Source organism: Psammomys obesus, unplaced genomic scaffold, assembly GCF_907164565.1.
Source record: "Psammomys obesus unplaced genomic scaffold, mPsaObe1.curated_primary_1811, whole genome shotgun sequence".
Lineage (NCBI taxonomy): Eukaryota > Metazoa > Chordata > Mammalia > Rodentia > Muridae > Psammomys > Psammomys obesus.
This window is the reverse complement of record NW_026591711.1, coordinates 6,222,072-6,244,080: the sequence shown is the minus strand read 5'-3', so window position 1 is coordinate 6,244,080 and position 22,009 is coordinate 6,222,072. Positions and strand designations below refer to the sequence as shown.

The window sequence follows — 22,009 nt, the reverse complement described above, 5'->3', positions numbered from 1 at the left end:
TCTGTGAACTGGGGTTATCACCCAAAAAGGGGGTCAGGAAAAGGCACATCACATGGTCCATGAACAAGGGGCCTAAATAAGAGGTCACACAGGAAGAGTAAGACAAAAATCCCAGCCCCTTCCCACTCTAGTCATTTACCTAGTACTCTAGGGGCCCATATGATAACCTGCCTCCTGTTGTGGCAGTGATGAAGCCTCATCTATACCCTCTTGGTGTCTGAGTGGTGTCAGCAGCCTCCTGTTGGTCCTCAGAGCAATGCTCTCCATATCTATAGCCACAGAACTGTGGATGACATGGAGTAAGGTTCTAAGAAGGTGTGAAAGCAGTGGAGGCTGCAGGTCAGATTGAGAGCACCGCTGGCTAGCCCATGGTGTGGTCATAGTGCCTCAGCAGCTTCACCAAAAGCACAGGCCTTTGCAAGCTTTCTTTCCAATCAAGAAAGGAGGCAGAGGGACCACATCCAGCAAACAGGGCAAATGAAGCTGTTTGGGCTAAGTTGTATCTCCTCAAAGGACATGTAAGCCCCAAGTGCCTCGGAATAGAACCTTATCTGGACCTGGGGTTGCTGCACAGGACCCTGGTTCAGATGAGGTCATACTGGAGCAGTGCGCCCTTAATCCAACTGAGGTCCTCAGAAATTGAGACACAGGGAACAAACAGCCAAGTGGCCATAGAGGCAGAGCCTGGAGTGCAGTGCACTCCTAGAAGCCAAGGAGCACCAAAGAGTGCTGGAATATGCCACAAGCAGGAGAGACATGAAAGGATTCTCCCTGTGGCCTTCAGACGGAGCACAACCAGCTCACATCTCGGTCTTGGACTACCAGGATCTAGCCTTGTGACTAGAAACACCTCGGTTGTTTTAGGCACCCAGTCTATAGTATTTTGTTGCAGCAGCCCCAAGAAATTAAAGAAAAGTCTAAGATGTCAAGCTCCTGCCTCCAGAGACCTCCCTTCCTCAACATATTATATATAGTAACAAATATGAGAATGTATAAACGCAAACACAAACACAAACACACACACTCACACATGAATGCACACCATTCTGAGCTCCACTCTGATGCATAACCACATATGAACCCTTACAAGCTCTTTTCAGCTATCCTTCGTGGAACCCAGAACCTGCTGTTTGAGCCTGAAGTATCTGTGGCATTGGCAGCAAAGTCATATTTCTTCTAGGCTGCTCTGTATTCAGGGTGGACCTGAACTCCAGGCAGATTTGGGAACCAGAGCCATGCTTCCCTTCCTTGCATCTCTTAGGTCCAAGGAACAAGGCTGCTGGGGCTCTGGAGTGCATGCGGGTACCTGGCAAACATTGTAGTGTTCAAAGAGAGATAAGAAGCCGATGTTGCTGCGTGCCTCAATGCCTCGGAGCAGTGTAATGTTCCCATCGCCTGAGTCTAGCTCCACGACATCATTGAAAACATTGGACACAGCTTTCCCGGTCAGGAGAAGATTGACAAGTTCCTGTTGATGAGAGAAGGGGAAGCTGCGTCAGATCTCTGAAATCAGCCTTGGCAGAGCGCGGAGGGGAGGCTGGGGACAAGGGAAAAAGGGCGGAGGAGGAAAGAAACCAAGGAAGGTGGGAAAAAGAATGCAGAGACTGTAGGGGCTTGACTTCTCCACAGGCTCTGATGGGGGAAATCTGCCGACCGCCTCTATCAAAGCACCTCGAAGGACTCAGCAATCTATCTGCAAGCGTTTCTTAAATGAAGACTGAACAAGGAGCCTGTCCTAAGTCTTAGTATTGAGGGGACCTTTGAATGGTTACAACGCAGCTCGGGGTCGGCTAAGGAGGTCAAGGATGTGTCTGTGCGGTTGAAACCTAAGGTAGGATATGAGCGGGGCTATAAAAATGTGTGTACAAAGTGTTCCCTGCCCCACATGGACAGTCACATAACCAAGTGAGAGAAGCTTTGTTGGGTAATGACCTCCGGGATAGTTTTGAAAAATAGTGTTTTTAAAAATAAGCATTTTAATGTTTGAAATGACTTTAGACTCAATAGAAGTTTAAAAATATAGTCCAGAGAGTTCCTGTGTACCCTTTACCCAGCTTCCCTCAATGATAACATCTCACAGGACCCAGTACACCTCATAGCCAGGAAGCCAGACAACTCTGCACACTGCAGCACCAAGGAGGTGCCCCTGCTCTGACTAGAGTCTCGTGGGAATGGCAAGGAAAGCAGGACAGAGGCAAGGGCAGAGGCAGAGAGGGTAGCTAGAAGGTGGTGTTGAACTGCTCCAGGAGGATCTGGCAGTTGCACTGCAGTGGATCACTGAGGCTGGGCACAGCCACATCCCACCACTGGCTAGGAATAAAGAAACTGAGCCTGACAGATGAGAAAGGACTTGTCCTAGCCACAAAACCATAAAGTGACTGAGCTGAACCTTCGCCCACATCTGCTGAATACAGAGTCTGTGCCACCCTTGCTACCCTGATAGCAACCCTGCCTAGGCAAACACTCCAGCTGAAAGGTGGAAGCTTCCAGTGACTCTTTGGGGAAGGACTCTGGTTAATCCACCTCTAGTATTCAGACAAGCAGTCCCTCTGTGTTACCATCCTCCAGTGGGGCGGGTATTGCTTGTGAGACAAGCAAACACACAGCTGTCTCGTAGCCCACAGGAATGGCCGTGCCACCTCCACCCAACCTGTGCTCTGCGGGGCAGGGTTCACAGAAGTGTTTTTCCTTGTGAAATTGATGTTCCTGGTAAATAAACCTTCCACTGATACAAATACCCCTGCCCCAGTGACAGTTAGGCCTCCACTGATGGCCACAAAGGAGCCCCCATTGGAAGGAGACAGCGAAGGGCCTCACTGTGTCCTTCAGGGGAAATAATAAAAGAATTCAAAGGAAATATCTGCTCTGAGATACTGTGCCTCAGGCCAGAGGCTACTAAGAAAGGCACAACCTTTTTTATTTTCCCCCTTAGGAGGAAAGTTTTCCCATCTTGTTTTCAATGAGAATAAAGACTCCTGCTCTCCTATCTGGGAAGTGTCCAAAACATCTCTCCCAGCAGAAAGTCTTCTTGAAGGAAGGAGCAGCACACACCTAAGGGCGAGGAAAGAGAACCTTGCAGCAGCAAAGCTGAGCCACCATCCAGTCCATGGCTACTCAAAAGTATGTGCGCTGAACCATCTCCTCCTGGGGGAACCTGTAGAAATCCAGTCTCCATGGGGTTGGGGTAAGGTGGTGCAAGGCTGTAATCTCAGCACTAAGGAGGCTGAGAGTGGAGGGTCTGGAATGCAAGGCCAGCCTGGGTTATACAGCAAGACACAGTGTCAAAAGAAAAAAAGAGAAAATAAATAAGAAACTCCCAAGCTCCAGTGTAGCCTGAGCCAGAGCCTGCTTTTCAACACAGGAATTGGTGTGCAAACAAAAGCTAAGCAACCATGGCCTGGGCCAGATGCCTCTTCCACAACGGAGGAAAATGGAGCTCAGGAAGGGAGGAAGATGCCTCAATTCCTTCTCTGAGTGTCACAGAGAACAAGCTTAAACCCAGCCCAGGATGATGCTGATCTAGCCCCTTTTACCCCAAAGTAAAAGGGGTTCTGCCTAGGCAGGTCCATTTTCTACCTTCCATTAAGAAGAAGTTCCCTTGGGGCAATAAAAAGGCACCCAGGAGGAGAGCAAGCCCACCAGGCATCAAGAAGAGTGGACATTCTCCATGGCCTTCCTCCAGGGAGGGAGAAGCCAACCCCACACCCCTCTGTGGGTGTCTGTTACACTACAGACCTCACACTTCCCTTGCATGGGACCAAGGGAGGTTTCCTGGGTTATGCACAAGTAAGTCAAAATCCCAGAACTGGTTCCCTAGCTGGGTCAGAAGACTGTGAGTTCTGGGCCCTGCACACACAGAGGGCAACATGTTAATATGGCCCACATGGCCATTCTCAGAGGCTTTGGTGTGCTAAGAAAGATGTGCATGGAAGCTATCTTGATACAGACTAGAGAGGCTCCTGAACATGTGTCTTTAGTGGCATCACCTGAAAGGGAGTGACTGACAATTGAGGTCAGGGTCTCTCTGGTCCCTAACAGGACTTGTTGGTAAGGACGCAGAGGGAAGAGTAGTTGTGAAGGCAATGCTCTCTGCAAGTGTAACCCTCCTACTCAGGGTTACCAGCCATGCTTGGGCATGTTCACAGAGCCTGGGCTCTGTGCATTTCAGCACTTAAGTGGGTCTATGTTCCACCTCTTCTGCATCCCCGTGGCTCCGAGAATAGCAGTCAGGACGAAGAAAGCATGCCAATGTGAAAAGCAAACTGAGCTTTCTTCACAGCCCTCCATGACGGTGAAGCCCAGAAGCTTCTTGGAGGGGCGTTTGATCAGATAAAGAACAAGAAAAGTAACTCAGGTTGGGGAAGGGCTACCTGGCTTCCCCTCTGCGGGCCCCATTGTCTCCTGACCTGTGTGCAGTATCCGTGAGCTCCAATGAGATGGCTGGTTGGGACATCAAAGTCCTGGCGGACACTAGAAAGCATAAAGGACAGAGGCATTAGCATGTGTGCGCCCCACTGAGGAGACAGCCACTGTTTCTGGGCCTGGGCTACGGATTCCAGATTTGCTGGGAACTTAAGCATTCTGCTGCACCGTGAGCCCTCTGTGGAAGGGGTGACACAAAATCGCCTCCATTTTGACCACACCAAAATCTGGTGAGTGAAATGTAAAAGGCCCTTGGGTTGGAAATGCAATGTCCAAAATTCACACCACAACTACCATTATTAATGGTGTCTGCCATTATTAATGGATGGGGTGTCTGCCCCTATCTCTCGGTCTCCATCAAGCCAGTCTTGAACAGGAGGAACTGACTAGAGTGGACTCTAATGGCTCTACTATGGCTTCAATATGACTGGACTATGGCTCTCATGGAATCATGCGCTAAAATATAACTCCCATTGGGAGATAATAAGAGTATAAAATGTTGTGTGCACACATGTGTGCTTTCGGAGGCCACAGGCTGATGCCAGATGTCCTCCTCTTCACCTTATTGTTTGTGTGTGTGTGTGTGTGTGTGTGTGTGTGTGTGTGTGCATGAATGTACACACATATACATGCACAGGCATGCACCTGTCACAGCAAATCAGAGGACCACTTTCAACCAATAAGAGTTGTTTTTTTCCTTCCTCCATGTGTGTTCCAGGGATTAAACTCAGGTCACTAAGCTTGGTGGCAAGCACTCTTTCCCACTGGGCCATCTCAACAGCCTCTGCCTTATCTTTAACATTTTCTTTTAAGAATTTCACATGCTTAACAATGAAATACGCTATGTATGCCCCTTTACTCCTAGCTCCTCCAGGATCCCCAAATCACACTCTTGCCAATTTCATAACTTTTTTTTTTTTCTGATAACCCACTAAGTCCAGTTAGTGTTGGCTATATGTGCATGGATGACACTGTCTAAGTTTTTTAGACAGTCTCTCAACAAACCTAGGGCTTGCCAATTTGGCCAGAATGGCTGTCCAGTGGGCTCCAGGGATCCTCCTGCCTCCACTCCTCAATGCTGGGATCACAGACTTCCACAGCCACACCTGGCTTTTTTACGTGAGTGCTAGGGATCTGAACTCGGATCCTCACACTTGAGCTTACTGCTCAAGTGCTTTACCAACTGAGCCAGCTCCCCAGCCCAAGAAGGTAAAATCATAATAACTATGGTGTTTAGAATTTGAGGGCTTTAGGATTAGACTCTGATTAAGTAACGTCTTTAGTATGAAGCCACTATAGTTGAAAACAGCCTGATCAGGAAAGACAGTGGCAAAAAGGGAGAGAAGAAAAAAGAGAAGAGGAAAGAGAAAGTGGTGAAGGGAGCTGGAAGAGGAGGCGTACGTGCACCCCCTTTGCTTTTGTGTGGTGCCTTTGCCTCCTCAGAACTCTGCCAGCAAGATCAACACGAGATACAGACCCCTCAACCTTGGAGCCAAAATATACATTTGTCATTTAAAACTGACCTTGTCTATAGTATAGTGTTATTGGCAGTAGAGGTCAGCCTATTGTAGAAAACCTCTTTGAGGCCTTGACAACAGCTGTTGCCACCTGAGCACAGCTTTTACTCTCAATAATCCCCGAGACCATGCAAAGAAACAGTTGACTTGCCAAAGGTACTCTGTTCATGGATGATGAGATAGTGGGAAACCCTGACAGCTAGAGTCCAAGGCCTGGGTACCCCCTTCCTTTATGTGGCTCCAGACTTGGGTTAGAACCTCAAACAGCAAAAAGTGAAGAGACTCTTACAAAAAAAAAAAAGAAGAAGAAGAAGAAAAAAAACAAAAAACAAACAAACAAACAAAAAACGCCTTTAAACTAAAAGAAATAGGCGTGAGCAGTGGGGACAGCTCAGCTTAGGGTACACATGTAGGCGGGGATCCTGATCTTCGAGGGGTAAAAGTTGGCCATGAGGAAGCAACAAGTCTCCATGCTCACTCTCAAAGCCCTCCTTGGCATCACCACAATCCTACCATTAGGATTCTGGTCCTTCAGGCATCCTAAAGTAAATCCCTATGTGCCCTACAACTGTTTGGCCAGCACATAGGAAATCATTCACAGTCACTGACCAGAAACAGCATGAGGCCCCAGGAAAGAAGGATTTGCTACCTCTACTTTATAGATGCAGAAAGAAATCTCAGGCAGGTAGAGCACTGGGAACAGCTGAGGTGAGAGTCTGGCTCCTATGCCTCTCCAGATACACACAGAACTGAATGCATACTGCCCACCATGCCCAGGGCCTGGTCTGTATCCTACATCCACATCCCAGAAAAGCACTGAGCTGGGGCCAAGGTAGCAAGGGCTCAGTGAGAACCTATTCTCAATAGATGCTCTAAATCTAAGATGCCCACATACTCACAAACCCAAAATACACACTCATAAACCCAAAATACACACTCCGGTCCTTTGCCCTTCCCAGATAACCTCAGAAACTCAAACTCCATCATCCTTGCCAGGAAATTGTGTGTGCGTGTGTGTGTGTGTGTGTGTGTGTGTGTGTCTGATCATCAAATGGGGAAGTGGTGCTCAGGGAGTTGGGTTTTGGGTAGCATCACAGAGATCTGAAAGAACCACAAAGGCCCAGGGTCCTCTCGGAAGGCCTGTAAGGCTTGCCCACCAGAAGCAGACCAGAGAGAGTGCCTGGGAGAGAGCCAGCAAAGGGTGACTCATGGCAAGCACAGTGCTGGGTTGGCGCTGGCTGAGGCAGAAGAATTGATGGAAACGTTCTCTGTGGCATATACAACATCTTCTGATGAGAAGAAAATAACCTCAAAGCAGTCCTGGGGGGACTGATAAGCATCGCTGGCCGCTGGCCACCTGTGGCTTTCAGAAGCAGTCCGATCTTCATAAGCTCTCGGCCGCGTGTTCACCCAGCGGGCTCGAAAGCCTGCGTCAGCTGGGAGAAGAGGGACCAGCAGAACGGACAATGGGAGGAAATGGTAATTGCATCCTTAGGTGCAAACACGATGGGAAATTCAGAGTTTGCTTGGATCTTAAAAGGGAGGGACATGTGTATTTCACATTAGGGCACTTGGGAGACGCCAAGGAGCAGCTTATGGCTTAAAAGATTTACAACTTTGGCAAATGGCAATGCCCAGTCTTCCCCTGGGGAGTTCTGACGGGGCCCACGTGTGAGAAGTCCTGGGGCAGAGGCCATCCTCCTCTGCTTTGGCTATACAAGAGATCAGCGTACATAGAACCCTGACCCGGCCCTGAGCTCCAGCCCCAGCCTACTGTGTAATAATTGTAAGCTTTTTTTCTCTGGGCCTCAGTCTTCCATTCTGGAGCAAAATGGTCTTGGGCTGAATTATGTCTCCATAAATCTATATATCAAACCCAGCCTGAAGAAACAAAGCTGCTTATTAATCCTGGCTAGAGGCAGAAGGACTGAAAGTCCAAGGTCAATCTGGCATGGTGGCTCACACCTTTAATCCCAGATCTCAGGCAGAGGCAGTTGGATCTCTAAATTCAAGGCCAGCCTGGTCTACAAAGTGCATTCTAGGGCTACAAAGGGAAGTCTTATCTTATCTCAAAGAGCAAGCAAGCAAACAAACAAACAAATGGAGAGAGAGAGAGAGAGAGAGAGAGAGAAACTCCAAGGTCAGCCAGGTTAGAGCTAGACTGCTTCAAAATTAAAAATGGAAAAAGGATTGTTGAGCTCAGTGTTAGAGCATTTACCCAGCAAATGTGAGGCTCTTGATTCAATCCTCAGTATAGTAACCTGTAGATAGACACACACACACATACACACACACACACACACACACACACACACACACACACACAAAGCCCCAACCAACCCTGAGACCCTCAGAATATGCATTTATGAAGAGTGAGAGCCTTTCTGTGGGTGCTTATATTAAAATGAAGCCAGTAGGGCGGGTCCTGATCCCACCAGCCTACAGAGTTGTAAGAGTAAGGGTCTGTATCCAAGTTGCTGGCCTTGTTAAACAGCACCAGCCTAGGATACTAGGACAAGTGACCTCCAATGTCATCATAGACTTAAAGCTCTCAACAAAATCTTCTGTGCAGAAGCCCACTTTACAGAAGCTACAGACAGAGCTTCTATGTCTGTAGAAGGCAAAGATAGGTTTGCTTCATAATTCCCACTAGGATATTGAGCCATAAAAGCTAAGAGGCCAGTGTCCACCTGAACCATGTCCCAGAAGCTGTCCTGTGCTTCAGGTTCCTCCAGAAAACTGTGCTTTCCTGCACTGCCAACTCAAAAAGCATAGAGTGGAAAAGCCTGAGTGAACTTGACCACGGTAGGAGGGACTCAGTACCAGATGCCGTGCTCCCAACTCCTCAGCATCTGGGAGTAATGGGCCAGGACCAAGGGACCTGTGGGTATCTGGATCACTTAGTGACAAGAGGCAACAGAGAGCTCCTCTTAGGAGGCCAGCAAGGACCAAGCTCCTCAAATCTCACCATCTGGAAGTGCTTTAACCATTGTGCAGAGCCAAGGAATAGAACAGGAGAACCTCAGGGCTAGGAGAGCCCCCGGGGCTCAGTGTTCCGCAGACAGGAGATGCAGGCTCTGGGAGAGGAATGGTCCAAGCTAGTGATGGGTTCCATCCAAGACTCAAGGGCTGAAGCTAGTTTCGGACCTCTGCCCACTGTCACACATCTCACAACAGTTAGTGCTTCTGCTGTGGAACTTCACATCTGCCATTGCAAATCCTTCCAAATGCATTCTCACAAAATCTTTGGGAGGCCAGGAAGGCAAGACCCTCATCTCTCACTGATGAGGAAGCTGAAGTCCCAGGAAAAGACTAGACTTTGTTGTGTGGCCACCCTGTGACCAGAGCCAGTGCTCTACATGGCCTGACATACGGCCAGCCACCAGCCTAGCCATCCAGTTCCAAGCAGGCCAAACCCCTCAAGCCCCACCCAGGTTCCGCCAACTCTGGCTCCAGCCAAAAGTCTCCCATGTGAACATGGCATTTGGCACAGAAACATCTGAATACAAGGAAAAATAATAGGCTTGTGTAGTCTAGAGACATGGCCCCATCAATCATCACACCATCGCTTGAACAAGGCAGGTTGGTGGCCAGCTCAGCCTGGGTCTAACAGAGTGACCAACCTTATCTACCTCACAGCCCGAGTCCACACTGATGGAACAAGAGACCAGGGGAAGCTTAGTGTCCTCTGGGAACTTCTGGGATGGGAACAAGGGTGTTTAGTCTCTAACGCTGATCTCTGAAAGCCTTGTGTGAACAGAAAGCAGCTGTCCCTCTTCCATGTAACCATTGGTGTTTGGGCTCTGTAGAGCCAGGTGCCCTGGGTGCGTTCCTATGGCCCCTTCCAATGGCTGTACTCCTACTGCATCTCCAGCTTCCTTCAGGGATGTTAGTTTCTGCAGTGGGAAGAGAAGCTGTGATACAACTGAGAGAATCTGGGCTCTAAGTCGGTGAGGCCTGGGTTCGAGTCTAAATGCTTCCATTTAAAACTTGTCCCTTCTTGGGTGACTGTTTCCCCAAAGGCCGTATGAGGATGGTGATGGCTCCTATTATGGGTTGCTGTGAGAACAGAGTAAGATAAACTATATAAAGCCTCTGGCATGTGGTAAATGTCACTTCCTTTTTCCTACAATCACAATAATTAAAAACAGGAAAACAATGACTGAGAGGTCACGGTTCCTGCAACCTCAACCATTCATGTCACAGCCAAGAGCCTATGGTAAACCTAGGCCTCCAAAAGATTGAAATGTAGCTGAGGACATCTACAAAGGATTTGGAAAAACAGTTATTCCAGGAAGGCCCAGAGCGAAGGGACAGTGGTCAGATCCTTAGATGTCAGGCCTCTTCTTCCATGTGTGCTGTGGTCCCCTGGGATAACAAGAGCTACCCTACAGGATCATTATAAGGAGAGACCAAAACATGGATAAACCTTGCATATTGTGAGAACCACAACCCCATGGCAGGAGAGCTAGGTCCTTTCCACTCTCAGGCAGTGAGAAGAAGAAAATACTTAGAGTAAGGATGCTCCACAGAGTGAAGAAGGGCCTGCCTGAAGGAAGAAAAAGCACAGGAAGCCCTGGCCTTCAGTACTGCTTAGGATACCCTTAAGGAAGCCATGGCCTTCATGACTGCTCAGGATACCCCTAAGGAAGCCATGGCCTTCAGCACTGCCCAGAGCACCCACCAGGCTGCCTGTGCCTCATGACTTATAATCTCTCCCTGGCTCCGGCACCATACCTGTCAGTCAGACCCCTAGCAGCTGATTTTTCTATCTGACAAGCCCTAATTGCCAATCATCACAGCTCTGATAAGTGTTTCCTCCTCCATAAAGAAATACAGCCCTTCTTTACCTCAGGAACACAAATACCCCAATCTCTCCTCCCATCTCCAGAGCCTAACTGCTCTCATATGACCACTTTGCCCCTCTACACATCAAGGGCTTTTAGGACCAGGTATGTCCTTTGAGGTTCCTTACTGCAGGGAATGGCGCTTTAGACACTGCAGATGTACAGCAAGGTGGGAGAAGCTGTGAGCAAAGGATGCCCTGAAAATAGCTTCCAATAGCTAGATTCCAGGTGGCAAGCCGAGGAGGGGGTAACTAAGCAGATTACCATTGGTCCAGGCTGCCCTTCTAGAAGGCTGAGCGTGTTCCCCTCCTCTCCTCCTACGGAGGCCTGTCCTCTTCATCTGGATACCTGAGCCCTCAGTGGAAGAAGTGGGGAGAAGCAAAGCATACACATGGGCATGACGATCAGGAGGGCTTTCTGTTCAGCTATCAACACACCGCATTTTGGACCACAGAGAGTGGGCCCCTGTCATATACCCCCTGGCAGCTGAACTTGGAAGTAGAGAAGGTCATCAAGCTCCCAGGCTGGTGTGGGCCTCTGGAGCCTTGCTTTCCACTCCTTCTAAGGCATCAGACACACCTGAATACCACCTGTCACCCATACCCCAGGAAAGAAGACCTCTGCACAGCCTATTAAGCTCAGAGCTACCAGACAAGGAGCAGTCAGCTGTGAAACTAACTTATACTTCACTTCTCAAAGACCTTGAGAAGTGAGAGAGCAGTCTCAGCCCTATGGTCTGTTCCTTAGGCTGCCACATAGTCACAAAAGCCCACAGTAGCTGCAAGGACCTTCTCCTTCTCTCCTCTGATTCTGGCTAAATTGCCTCCAGACCACACAGGGTCTGTGTCAACTTGACACAAACTGTAGTCATCTGTTGAGAAAATGTCTTCATAAGATCAAGAATTAGGCCAACCCTAATGTTGTGACCCTTTAATACAGTTCCTCATGTTGTGGTGACCGGACCCCCACCAACCATAAACTTATTTTTTGTTGTTTCATGACTGTAATTTTGCTACTGCTATGAAATGTAATGTCAATAATTTTAGAGACAGAGATTTACTGAAGGGATCATGAGCCACAGGTTGTGAACCACTGCTGTAGAGAATTTTCTTTATTAGTGATTGATGGGAGAGGGCCCCGCCCATTGTGGCTGATGCCACCGCTGGGCTGTTGGTCCTGGGTTCCATAAGAAAGTAGACTGAGCAAGCCACATGAATCAAGCCAGTAATCAGCACCCCTCCAGGACCTCTGCATCAGCTCCCGCTTCTAGGTTCCTACCCTGTATGAGTTCCTGCCCTGTCTTCCTTCAGTGATGAAAGCATATGGAAATATAAGCCAAATAAACCCTTTCCTCCCCAACTTGTTTTTTGGTCATGGTGTTGCATCAAAGCAATAGAAACTAAGACACACTCCTTGAGGGGAGAGGATGGAAGACCCTGGCCACATACTTATGGGGCAATAGAAAGGATGACCCAATGTAAGGGAGTCCGGGTGAGGCATTTGCTAAGACATGGAGACTTCTAGCACTTGGGACGTCCTTCCATACATGACCTTGGTCTCCTGCAGTTTAGCTGAAAACGTTTGTTAGTGTAGTCTCCCCTCGTGGGAAGTACTATTGGAATTCACTGAGGGACTTCTCCCCATCTCCCAGTTGCAGTCTAAAGATGTTAATGTGTCCAAGGGCCTTTCCCCATGCTGGGCTGCCTTGCACATTATGAAGGAGCCACACGTAGGAGAGGACTGGAGATCTGCCCTGCAACATGGGGCCTGGGGTTGTCTGTGACGAGAGCCCAGATGTTGGGGTTCCTGGTCTGGGCAGCTGAGAAAGTTTAGGAAGCCTGAGGGTGGGGCCTGCCAAGCATTGTGCCTCCTCCATCATGATGACAGCCACACATGTGCAGGGACATCAGGTTCCCAACAAGAGCTTCCTACCTCTTAGCCTCACAGCCTGTGTCTCTGGCCTCCCAGCTCCCTCTGGGAGTCTGTAACCGTGCTTGCCTTTATCCATTTCTGAGAGGAGCCCATAGGGCCATCTGCAAACTGACCATGGCTCTTGTCCTATTTTCTATGTTCCCCCATGCCTCCACTTCCTTACCTAAGCCAATGCATCCTATCCCAGGCCAGCGGAGTGAATGTCTGGTTTGTAAATGTCTTCCTGGGGGCACCCCAGGTTTCACACAGTCTATTTTGGGAACATCCAGGGATAGACACACAAAGATATTAGGTCTGGAGCCTGACACCTGGCAGGGTATAAACCATAGGAGTCTGGTTCTAATTGGGATATAAGAAATGGGTACAGATGCAGAGGACAGGCCCAAGTCCCAAAGACAGCATTTACTCCCAGATGTCTTTCCCCTCCAGCCAGGCTTGAATGAGTTAAGTTTGGGCTTCTGCTTCTTGTGGCTGGACTGACCTTCTGTCACTTTCCTCTAGCCAGGGTTCATGGCTGACTTTTATTTCAGGGATATTTTCTCAAGGAAAGAAACTGTCCTGCTGGCTCTGGTGTTTCTAATCTCAAGAGTTTTGAGGGCAGCAGTCACATGGTGGGATGCAGTGTGGCTGGACCCTGGCCCTCAATGCCTGGCTGTGCTGCCCAGCATTGTGTGTCTGGACTCTCGAGACTGCCCTTCAGCTGCCAAAGACGCTGCAGTAATGAGTACTGATAGCCCACTGGATAAAAAAACCTTCTCTTCAGGCTGCCAGCATGACCTCTTGCCACTGCCCCACGGTGAGCCAGGCCGCGCTTCCCACAGCACCCTTCTCCCCTCCCCACCTCTAGCCCTGAGTCACCCAAGCCTGCTAAGGAGAGTGTCTGAACAACCCTGGGGGCTTGCAAGAGCTCCCTGGGGACATCTCTAGGTACATGGCTCAGTTTATAGATACCAGGAAAACATGAAACGTGATGTGGGCTTTTCTGTAAGCAAATGCAGATCTTAAGAAAGAATATGAACAGCCTGAAATCAGGTAGGGGGAGGCAACCCCCCCTCACTGGGGGAAGCGAAACTCAGAGGCCTGCTTCTGCCTGCTCCTAGGAGCAGCTGGGCTGGGTATGCGGGGCTTGCATCTGCCCACAGCATCCCCCCTAGCACCACTCTGGCTTAGGAATGACCCACGGGTGATATAAGGGCAGCTTCTGGGCTGGAGAGAGCCCTGCCAGGAAGGGGGGAGTGTGTGCCCCTCTGTCACAATTCACCTCACACATGTCATTGATATCATCCTCTGAACAGTCTCAACAGTAATGTCCATCTCAATACGCACACAACACACACACACAGACACACATGTGCACACATACATATACATGTGGACATGTACATAGACACACACACATAGACACACATGTGCATACAGACACAGACACAGACACACAGTGTTTGGAATAAACTAGGGAGGCCTTCATGGCTGCACCCTCATGGGTGAGCAGCATTTGATATTAGACGCTCTGGGCTCCTAGAACCTGTTACCAACCACCACCCAAAGTAGTAACAGACCAGAAACAGCATCAAAGGATTCTGCAAAGCTGACTCAAACCCAGAGCAGGAAGGCCCTGGGCCATCATCTGCTGCCTACATTTTTTAAGCAGAGCTAGGACTTCTCTAAGGAAGAGCCATGCCAGACTCTGAGAAGGGACAGGCAGGGCCCTTGCCCTCCCCACCACCTCCACACTCACCAGTCACCTAACTGCTTCTGTTTTACACAGTGAGCTTTGAAGTGACTTTTTTTCTTCCTTTTTTGTTTTCTGAAATAGATTTTTTCTGAATAATAAATTCAATCTAGTTTCATTTCAATGAGAGTTTAAAAGACACTATCCTAGCAACAGTCACATTGGAGACACACTGGCTGCAGGCCACAGGGTGAATCCAAGTGCCCTTGATCTACAATGAAGCTGTCCAAGGTTTGCATTCATGGTATCACCAACAGGCCACCTGGTGCCTGAGCTGGGAGACATCTGTACTTCTGTGTCCATATGCCTATGCGAAAGGTCTTTGAGGGTTGACCCCCAAGGTGGTAGACGGAAAGCTGGTTTTCCCAGTCCGAGGGTTACCACCCAGGAGAGCACAGCCATCAGCAGAACTGTCTCTCCAAAGCCGGGAGCTGAGGGCTGTGAACTTTTCAACAGCACTCTCAGAATCTGGGCAGCATTGGGACAGCCTGGTTGTTCCTGCCCTTGGGGTTGCTCCATCTTTACTCTGAAGAGAGCCCCTGGGTCATAGGTGGGACAGACAAGGTTAGTTCTTCTGGGATGCTCCCACCGCAAACAGCCTCTGAGAGTATAGGCCACCCAGGCTAACATGAGGGATGAACAGCCCAGGACACTTCTTAGGGGAAGAACTGCAGCAAGAGGAGCAATCAGGCCTGACCCCAAGTCTGTCTATCACCCAAATCCACCTCCGTATGCAGCAAAGCAGAAGAGCTGGGTGGGGCCAGCCTGCTTGGGAGCTAGCTGCCAGGTTGCCTTGATGTGGAGCCTAGGTAAACCATTCACCTCCCAAAGCCACAGTGACCACAGCGGACCCACCCTGGGGGGCAGGGTAGAGTCTCCACGTGTTCTAGAATGACTGTCAAGGCAAAGGCTTGGGCTCACTGAAGATGTGTGAGATGCTGACTGCTATTATTCTCACTCTACATGGGTCTGTGCTCTACTCTGTCCTCCAAGGTAAGGAGAGACAAAACACCAGGTGAGACAAAACACGACCCATAACCAGTCCTTACGCAGCTTCTTGGGAAGGAAGAGGCCTGACCTAAACTATCCTGCCTTAGGAAATGTAAAGCACTTGCCTACACAGGGCTCAAGAAAGCTGCCCAGAGGCCCTGGAGTCAGGTGGACTGCACCTTTGTCTCCACGCTGCATATGTGCAGATATTTGGGTGTGGCTATCTGTGAGTCAGTGTCTGCGTACTTTGTGTCCATCTGTGTGTGTGTACATATGCACACACACATGCATGTAGATGCATGTGTTGCCAGGACTGTAACTGCCCTCTCCACCCTGAATGACCACAAATGGCATAACCTGGCTGGGGACTTCCCTGACCTGCCTAGCCAAGCTAGATGAGTCAGTGAGGTAGCAATATTGCTCTCCAGTTCTGCCCAATGGGAAGACCACTTAGATGCTGTGCCCAGGCTCCCTTCTGGGGGGAGAGGGCTACATGCAGGAGCTTGCATGTGTCCAAGGTGCCCGCTCACTCTTACTGCTCCAATGAGTGCAGCGGCCAGCAGTTATTAGGCAAGATAACTTGGACCCTGAGCCAGAAGCTCCTGCACAGATGGGGAAGCTGAAGTTAGAACTACCTGGTTCTCAAGAGCACAGCTTCCCTCAGTGAGGCTGAAAGCTCCCCCATCCAGCCCTCCCACCATCCAGGGATTAGCAAGGCAAGCCTGGGAGAAGTTAGAAAGGCTTATGGTCTCCGTGCACGTGAGCCCATACCAGGAATGAATCATATCATTATGGCAGGATTAGAAGTAAAATGCCATTAGAAAGTGCTGTGCACACCCTGGTTTAATAAGGTCAGCATCAGCCAGCAGCAGGAGGGCCAGTGCACGAGGCTGCAAAGCCCCATGTCTCCTCCTGCCCACAGCACAGGCCCAAGGAGACAGCACTAGGCCGCCAGCCCAGCTGACATAGATGGGGAACAAATGCTCTTTCTGCCAGGGCAACCCAGGCTCAACACTTTTCCCAAACCTGCTAAGAGCTATTTCAAAAATCTCCCTCACCAGGTACTCCTGATCAAACTCCCTCCACTCCCGGCCAAGCTCCATACCCCGGAACTGCCTATGCTTGGAAGGAATGGAGAATCAATCGATTGTACTTAACAGAAAATTCATGTGCTATTAATCTGCTGGGTTCCCGAATGGCAAAGCCCAGGTCTCTGCCGCCATTATCCAGCCCTGCACACGTATCAGGAGAATCTTACTGAGTGCTGAAGCCTGAAACTACTGCAGTGGCATGCAAGTTCTTTGAGGGAGGGAGGGGGTCTCCCCTGCCATCCCCAGCACATATGGAAGGCCACAGAGAAGACAACTCGAGGAAGATGTGCATATAGACTATGACCACTCTTCTCCATGGCCCGTCCCCAGCTTTCCCTCCTTGCTGCTTCATCTAGTTCAGGGAACAAGACAGGAGTGAGGGCAAATACTCACAGCTCCGGAGACCTGGACAGGATGGCAGACAAGGTGAGCAGGATGCAACCGTAGGGTCCCACTTCAAACTGAGGGAGGAGGGAAGAGGACCTGTTAAACACACATCTCCACTCTTCAAGCCACCTGTGCAGTCATACCCAAAGCACAGCCTGCCAGGGCCTTGGCTTCATGGCTTCCAGCCCAGCCACAGAGGTTGGTGGGTAGCCATAGAGAGCATACCTCATTCAGGTCTTCCTACTCGGGCCTTCTAAAGGACAGAGGAGCACAGAGTGAGACACCAAACCTGGGTGTGGCACAAATGCCATTATGGAGCCCATGTATGACCCCAGAGGCAACAAAGCCCAGAAGCAAGTGGCAATGGGAACACATTCCATCCCGGGACCACTGTCACCTCTGACCCTGACAGGAGGGAGCTGAGCTCTGCTGTTATTGCCTGCTGAACGAGGCTGCCCAGCTCCTGGGTGCATAGTAGAGGCCTAATAGGGGTCTGCCTGACACAGCTCCTTATACAGAAGAACTGAACTGTGCAGTCAGAAAGTGGACAGCAGATATACAACAGGGCTGGCATCCACTGGAAGGTCCCATCTTTGTTCCAGGGATGGCCCACCTTTGTTCCAAATTTACTATTTTAAAGGGATTTTTTTTTTTAACTATGTAACTTTGATTATCTGGTTATCTTGGGTTTGATTTGCCTGATACTAAAATGTTGCTGATGCGCATCTGGTCTATTTTGCATCTCAGTCTCCTCCCACTGGCTGCCTAGCTTGACAACCTGAGCAGCCACCTGACTGTAGAGGTGTCTCTGAACCTCCTGGTCCCTACCTACTTTTCTCCACTGTAAAATACAGGCAAGGTAGAAGTCTCTGCTTAGAGAAAGTTGTGAAACACTTAGAGCAGAGCCTTCTGGCACCCACAGCAGCTTTGGCACACTGTGGTTTAGAGTATGGCCTGCCTGGCACCCACAGCAGCTATGGCACACTGTGGTTTAGAGCAGGGCATGTTGGCACCTATGGTAGCTCTGATACACTATGGCACACTGCCAGCCCCACACTACCCACTTGCCCCATTTGCCCAGGGACCGCAGTGTGCTGGTTAGTTTTGTTTGCTGTTGTTATTATTGTTTTGATTTGATTTTGGCAACTTGACACAAGCTAGAGTCATCCAGTAAGAAAATGCTCAGTTGAGAAAATGCCTCTACCAGATCGCCTATAGGCAAGTCTATAGGGCATTTTCTTGACTGATGATTGGTAATATATTTTATTATTATGTTCTTTTCTAATGAGAGACAGAAATGGGGTTGATCAAGATGGAAGGAGAGGTGGGGAGGAACTGGGAGGATTAGAGGAAGGAGAAACTGTAATCAGGATATGTCACGTGAGAAAATAATCTATTTTCAATAAAGGGGGTGGGAAATAAAAATTTTGAGCACAGGGGTCTTTCCTGAGACTGATACTCCAACCAAGTACCATGAATGGAGATAACTTAAGAACCCTGCTGCACAGATGTAGCCCATGGCAGTTCAGTATCCAAGTGGGTTCCATTGTAATAGGAACAGAGACTGTCTCTGACATAAACTGATTGGCCTGCTCTTTAATTACCTCCCCCTGAGGGGGAAGCAGCCTTACCAGGCCACAGAAGAAGACAATGCAGCCACTCCTGATGAGACCTAATTGACTAGGATGAGAAGGAAGGAAAAGAAGTCCTCCCCTATCAGTGGACTTGGGGAGGGGCATGCATGCAGAGGGTGGAGGAAGGGAGGGATTGGGATGGGAGGAGGGAGAGAACCACAGGGGGGATACAAAGTGAATAAAGTGTAATTAATAAAGAAAAAAATAAAAGCCAATAAGACGATTAAAAAAATTTTTTGAAAATTGAAAAATAAAATAAAATATTAAAGAAGGGGGAAATAGAAAGACCTGGAGGAACTCCACAAGGAGAGAAAAAATAATCTGGGCACAGGGGTCTTTTCTGAGACTGATACTCCAACCAAGGACCATGTATGGAGATAACCTAGAACCCCTGCACAGAAGTAGCCCACGGCAACTCAGTGTCCAAGTGGGTTCCCTAGTAATGAGAACAGGGACTGTCTCTGACATGAACTCAGTGGCAGGGTCTTTGATCATCTCCCCTTTAGGGGGAAGTGCAGCCTTACCAGGCCACAGAAGACAATGCAGCCACTCCTGATGAGACCTGATAGACTAGGATAGATGAAAGGGGAGGAGGACCTCCCCATTAGTGGACTGGGAAAGGGACATGGGTGGAGAAGACAGAGGAAGAGAGGGAGGGAATGAGGGAGGGGACTACAGTTGGGATACAAAGTGAATAAACTATAATTAATAAAAAAAATAAATTTTAAAGATAAAAAATAAAATAAAATAAAAATAAAAAGCAGGATGAACAAGCCATGGGGAGCAACCCAGTAAGCAGCATTTTCAGCCAGTAAGCAGCATTCTTCTATGCCTTCTGCTTCAATTCCTGTTCCAGGTTCCTGCCTACAGTTCCTACCTGACTTCCCTCAGTGATACAGTATGACCTGAGAGTTGTTAACCAAAATAAATTCTTTCCTCCCCAAATTATTGTTGGTCATGGTGTTTTATTTTGGTTTTGATCTGGGGTTTTTTTGTTTGTTTTTCTGAGACAGGGTTTTTTTCTGTTTAACATCCCTGGCTGTCCTGGACCCCATGCTGGCCCCAAACTCACAGAGATTCACCTGTCTCTGTCTCCCAAGTGCTGGGATTACGAGTGTGTGCCACCATAACTGGCTGGTCACAGTGTTTTATCAAAGCAATATAAGCCTAAGTCAATAGTCTACTGAAATGAAGACTCTACAGCTCCCAGCCCCAAACCAGTATGAAAGTTTACTCATCCCACTTCGGGCATGATGAACTGTGTTTGAAAATGCAGTTATAATAGCTAGTACTCCTTGTATGGCAACAATAATTTTTAGACTGAAAGCTAAAAGAAGAAAGGGCTATTTCAACAAGAATGATGTAATGAGTACATTTTTATTTTTTCCTTGGCCACCAAGAAACTCAGAATCAAATATAGTATTCCAGTTCGGAAGCTATTACAGCTCAGGGTTCTAATGAAATTACCTCTCCTTCAAAGCACAGTCTTCATTCTCACCCTGGAACTCAAACAGTCAGTTAACTGACCATAAAAATGTAACAATGAGCAGAGTCCCTACACCAAGCACACGTGCCCTCCCGGCACAGTGGTGTACCTCTATGATCTCAGCACTGGCAGGTCGACAGAACTGCAGCCTCAGGCCTGTGTGCTGCGCTAGTTAGTTTTGGTTAGCGTTGTAAATGAGTGCGAGGCCAGCCTGGGCTGTATAGAGAGACCCTGTTACAAGAAAAGACAATACAAGAGGCCCGTCTCTACTAAGGAGCTACCTGAGAAGCAGGTGGGCGCTTGTCTGCTTGGAGGGGGTGACTCAGAAAGAAAAAGAAAAAAAGAAAGAAAGAAAGAAAGAAAGAAAGAAAGAAAGAAAGAAAGAAAGAAAGAAAGAAAGAAAGAAAGAAAGAAAACTTGAAAATTGTGGAGAACAGCTTAGTCAGAACAGGGTGGTGAGCTCCTCTGAAAACACATGGAGTCCTCACATGAAGCTGAGTATGGGGAGGGAGAGGCAGCAAGAAGAGATGTGATCACTGTCTTGGATGAGGAGAGAGAAACAAAGCTGCAGAAGCAGCCCAGAGGGGACCAGAGAGCCTTGAAAACACCACTCATTTTATAAACAGTCTCAACTCTTACTGTGGCAACAAAGTAAGTGAATGAACACCACTCAACCTCATCTAAATCCTGTGACCTCAAACCAGACACTTGGTGCTATGGTTCTACGATGAAAAGCATAGATAACTAAGACCCTGCCTTGCATATTTCTTGGGTTATTTATGGAGCACATTCTCAAAGACAATTCCTGTGCAAGTGACAGCTGCAAAGTAATGCTGCTGTCCCCAGTCAGGCGACCCAGGCTTGGGAGGACTCGGATCCTGTGTGCAGCTTTGATACAACCTTGTAGTTGCCTGAGGGAAGTCACCAAGTTCTGCCTCTGTCTCCCCACGGCCTCACTCTTTGTCGAGGGGAAGCCTCGGCATTAGGATCTGTCTCCCAGGCCAGGCCTGTGGAACCTATCACCCTGCAGCGCTGTGGTACAGCTGCGAACACGCAAGCCCCTGCAGCTGAACTCACCATACACAGTGGGAAGCTGTGACTCTTCAGTGTGGCATAGTTCCAGTCCTTAGGACACCTCAGTGAGTGTTTGCTTTGGGCCCCCAGAGAGAAAAAAACCCAACCCAACTTGGCCTTTTCTTCCCTCTCAGAACACAACTGAATGGCCCCAATATTCCTTCTTGCTTTTAAAAATATTTACTAAAATTATCTCATCAAATTCAAGCTGCCAAGACATGGGAGGCCTCAGGGCATCATGATGGTAGGAGAGGCAACCTGGGCCGGAAGCTATGGCTAGGGGTGGGAACAATGTCTGGTGCCACTCGGGAAGAAGGAGCCATTCTGCCAGCTCAGCTCCGGCCCTGGAAAGACATGAGCCCACCAATGGGCTGCTCACACTGGCTTGAAGCCACCAGACGCCTCTAGAGTGGTGAATAGCAATGAAAACAACATGAAGGCTGTTTATTTTGGGCAAAGGTGGCATGCATTTCCAAGCCTGGCACGAGGAGCCTCTCTTAAGCATAGCCCATGAAAAATGGATTTGGTGTGTTCAGTGCTGAGGCAGCTCAATGACTTCCAGAAAAAATATAAATTAAGTTGTGGAGAAACACAGTTTCCAGGGGAATGAGGCCAGGTATTGTCTAGACCTGAGGAACCATAGCTGCAGAGGAGAGATGCCTAGAGCCCAAACGTGTAACTGAGGGGCCCTCATCTGAGAGCAGGCCCCTCTCTCTAAACTTCTTCATGGTTTCTGTCATGCACAGGCTTCGTGGAAAAACCAGGGCACAGGCTGAGGCATGAGACCCCACTTGCAGGCAAGGATACAGAGGCCCTAGTATTTAGGGCCACCATCACAGGGGCAGTGACTTGGTCCCAGAGCCTTTCATGGACTGCACTATGGGTACTCCTCAGTCC

General features: G+C 48.9%; 1 protein-coding gene across 1 annotated transcript in view; it reads right to left on the bottom strand.

Moving 5' to 3' along the window:
* The window catches only part of Mindy4 (MINDY lysine 48 deubiquitinase 4), a 106,308-nt gene that overhangs the window by 14,740 nt on the left and 69,559 nt on the right, over nt 1-22,009 (bottom strand). The window contains exons 13-15 of the mRNA XM_055611851.1: nt 16,925-16,992; nt 4,407-4,470; nt 1,307-1,468 (exon numbers count right to left, since the gene is read on the bottom strand). Coding sequence (XP_055467826.1) covers nt 1,307-1,468; nt 4,407-4,470; nt 16,925-16,992 — 294 coding nt within the window. The remainder of the gene's footprint in view (nt 1-1,306; nt 1,469-4,406; nt 4,471-16,924; nt 16,993-22,009) is intronic.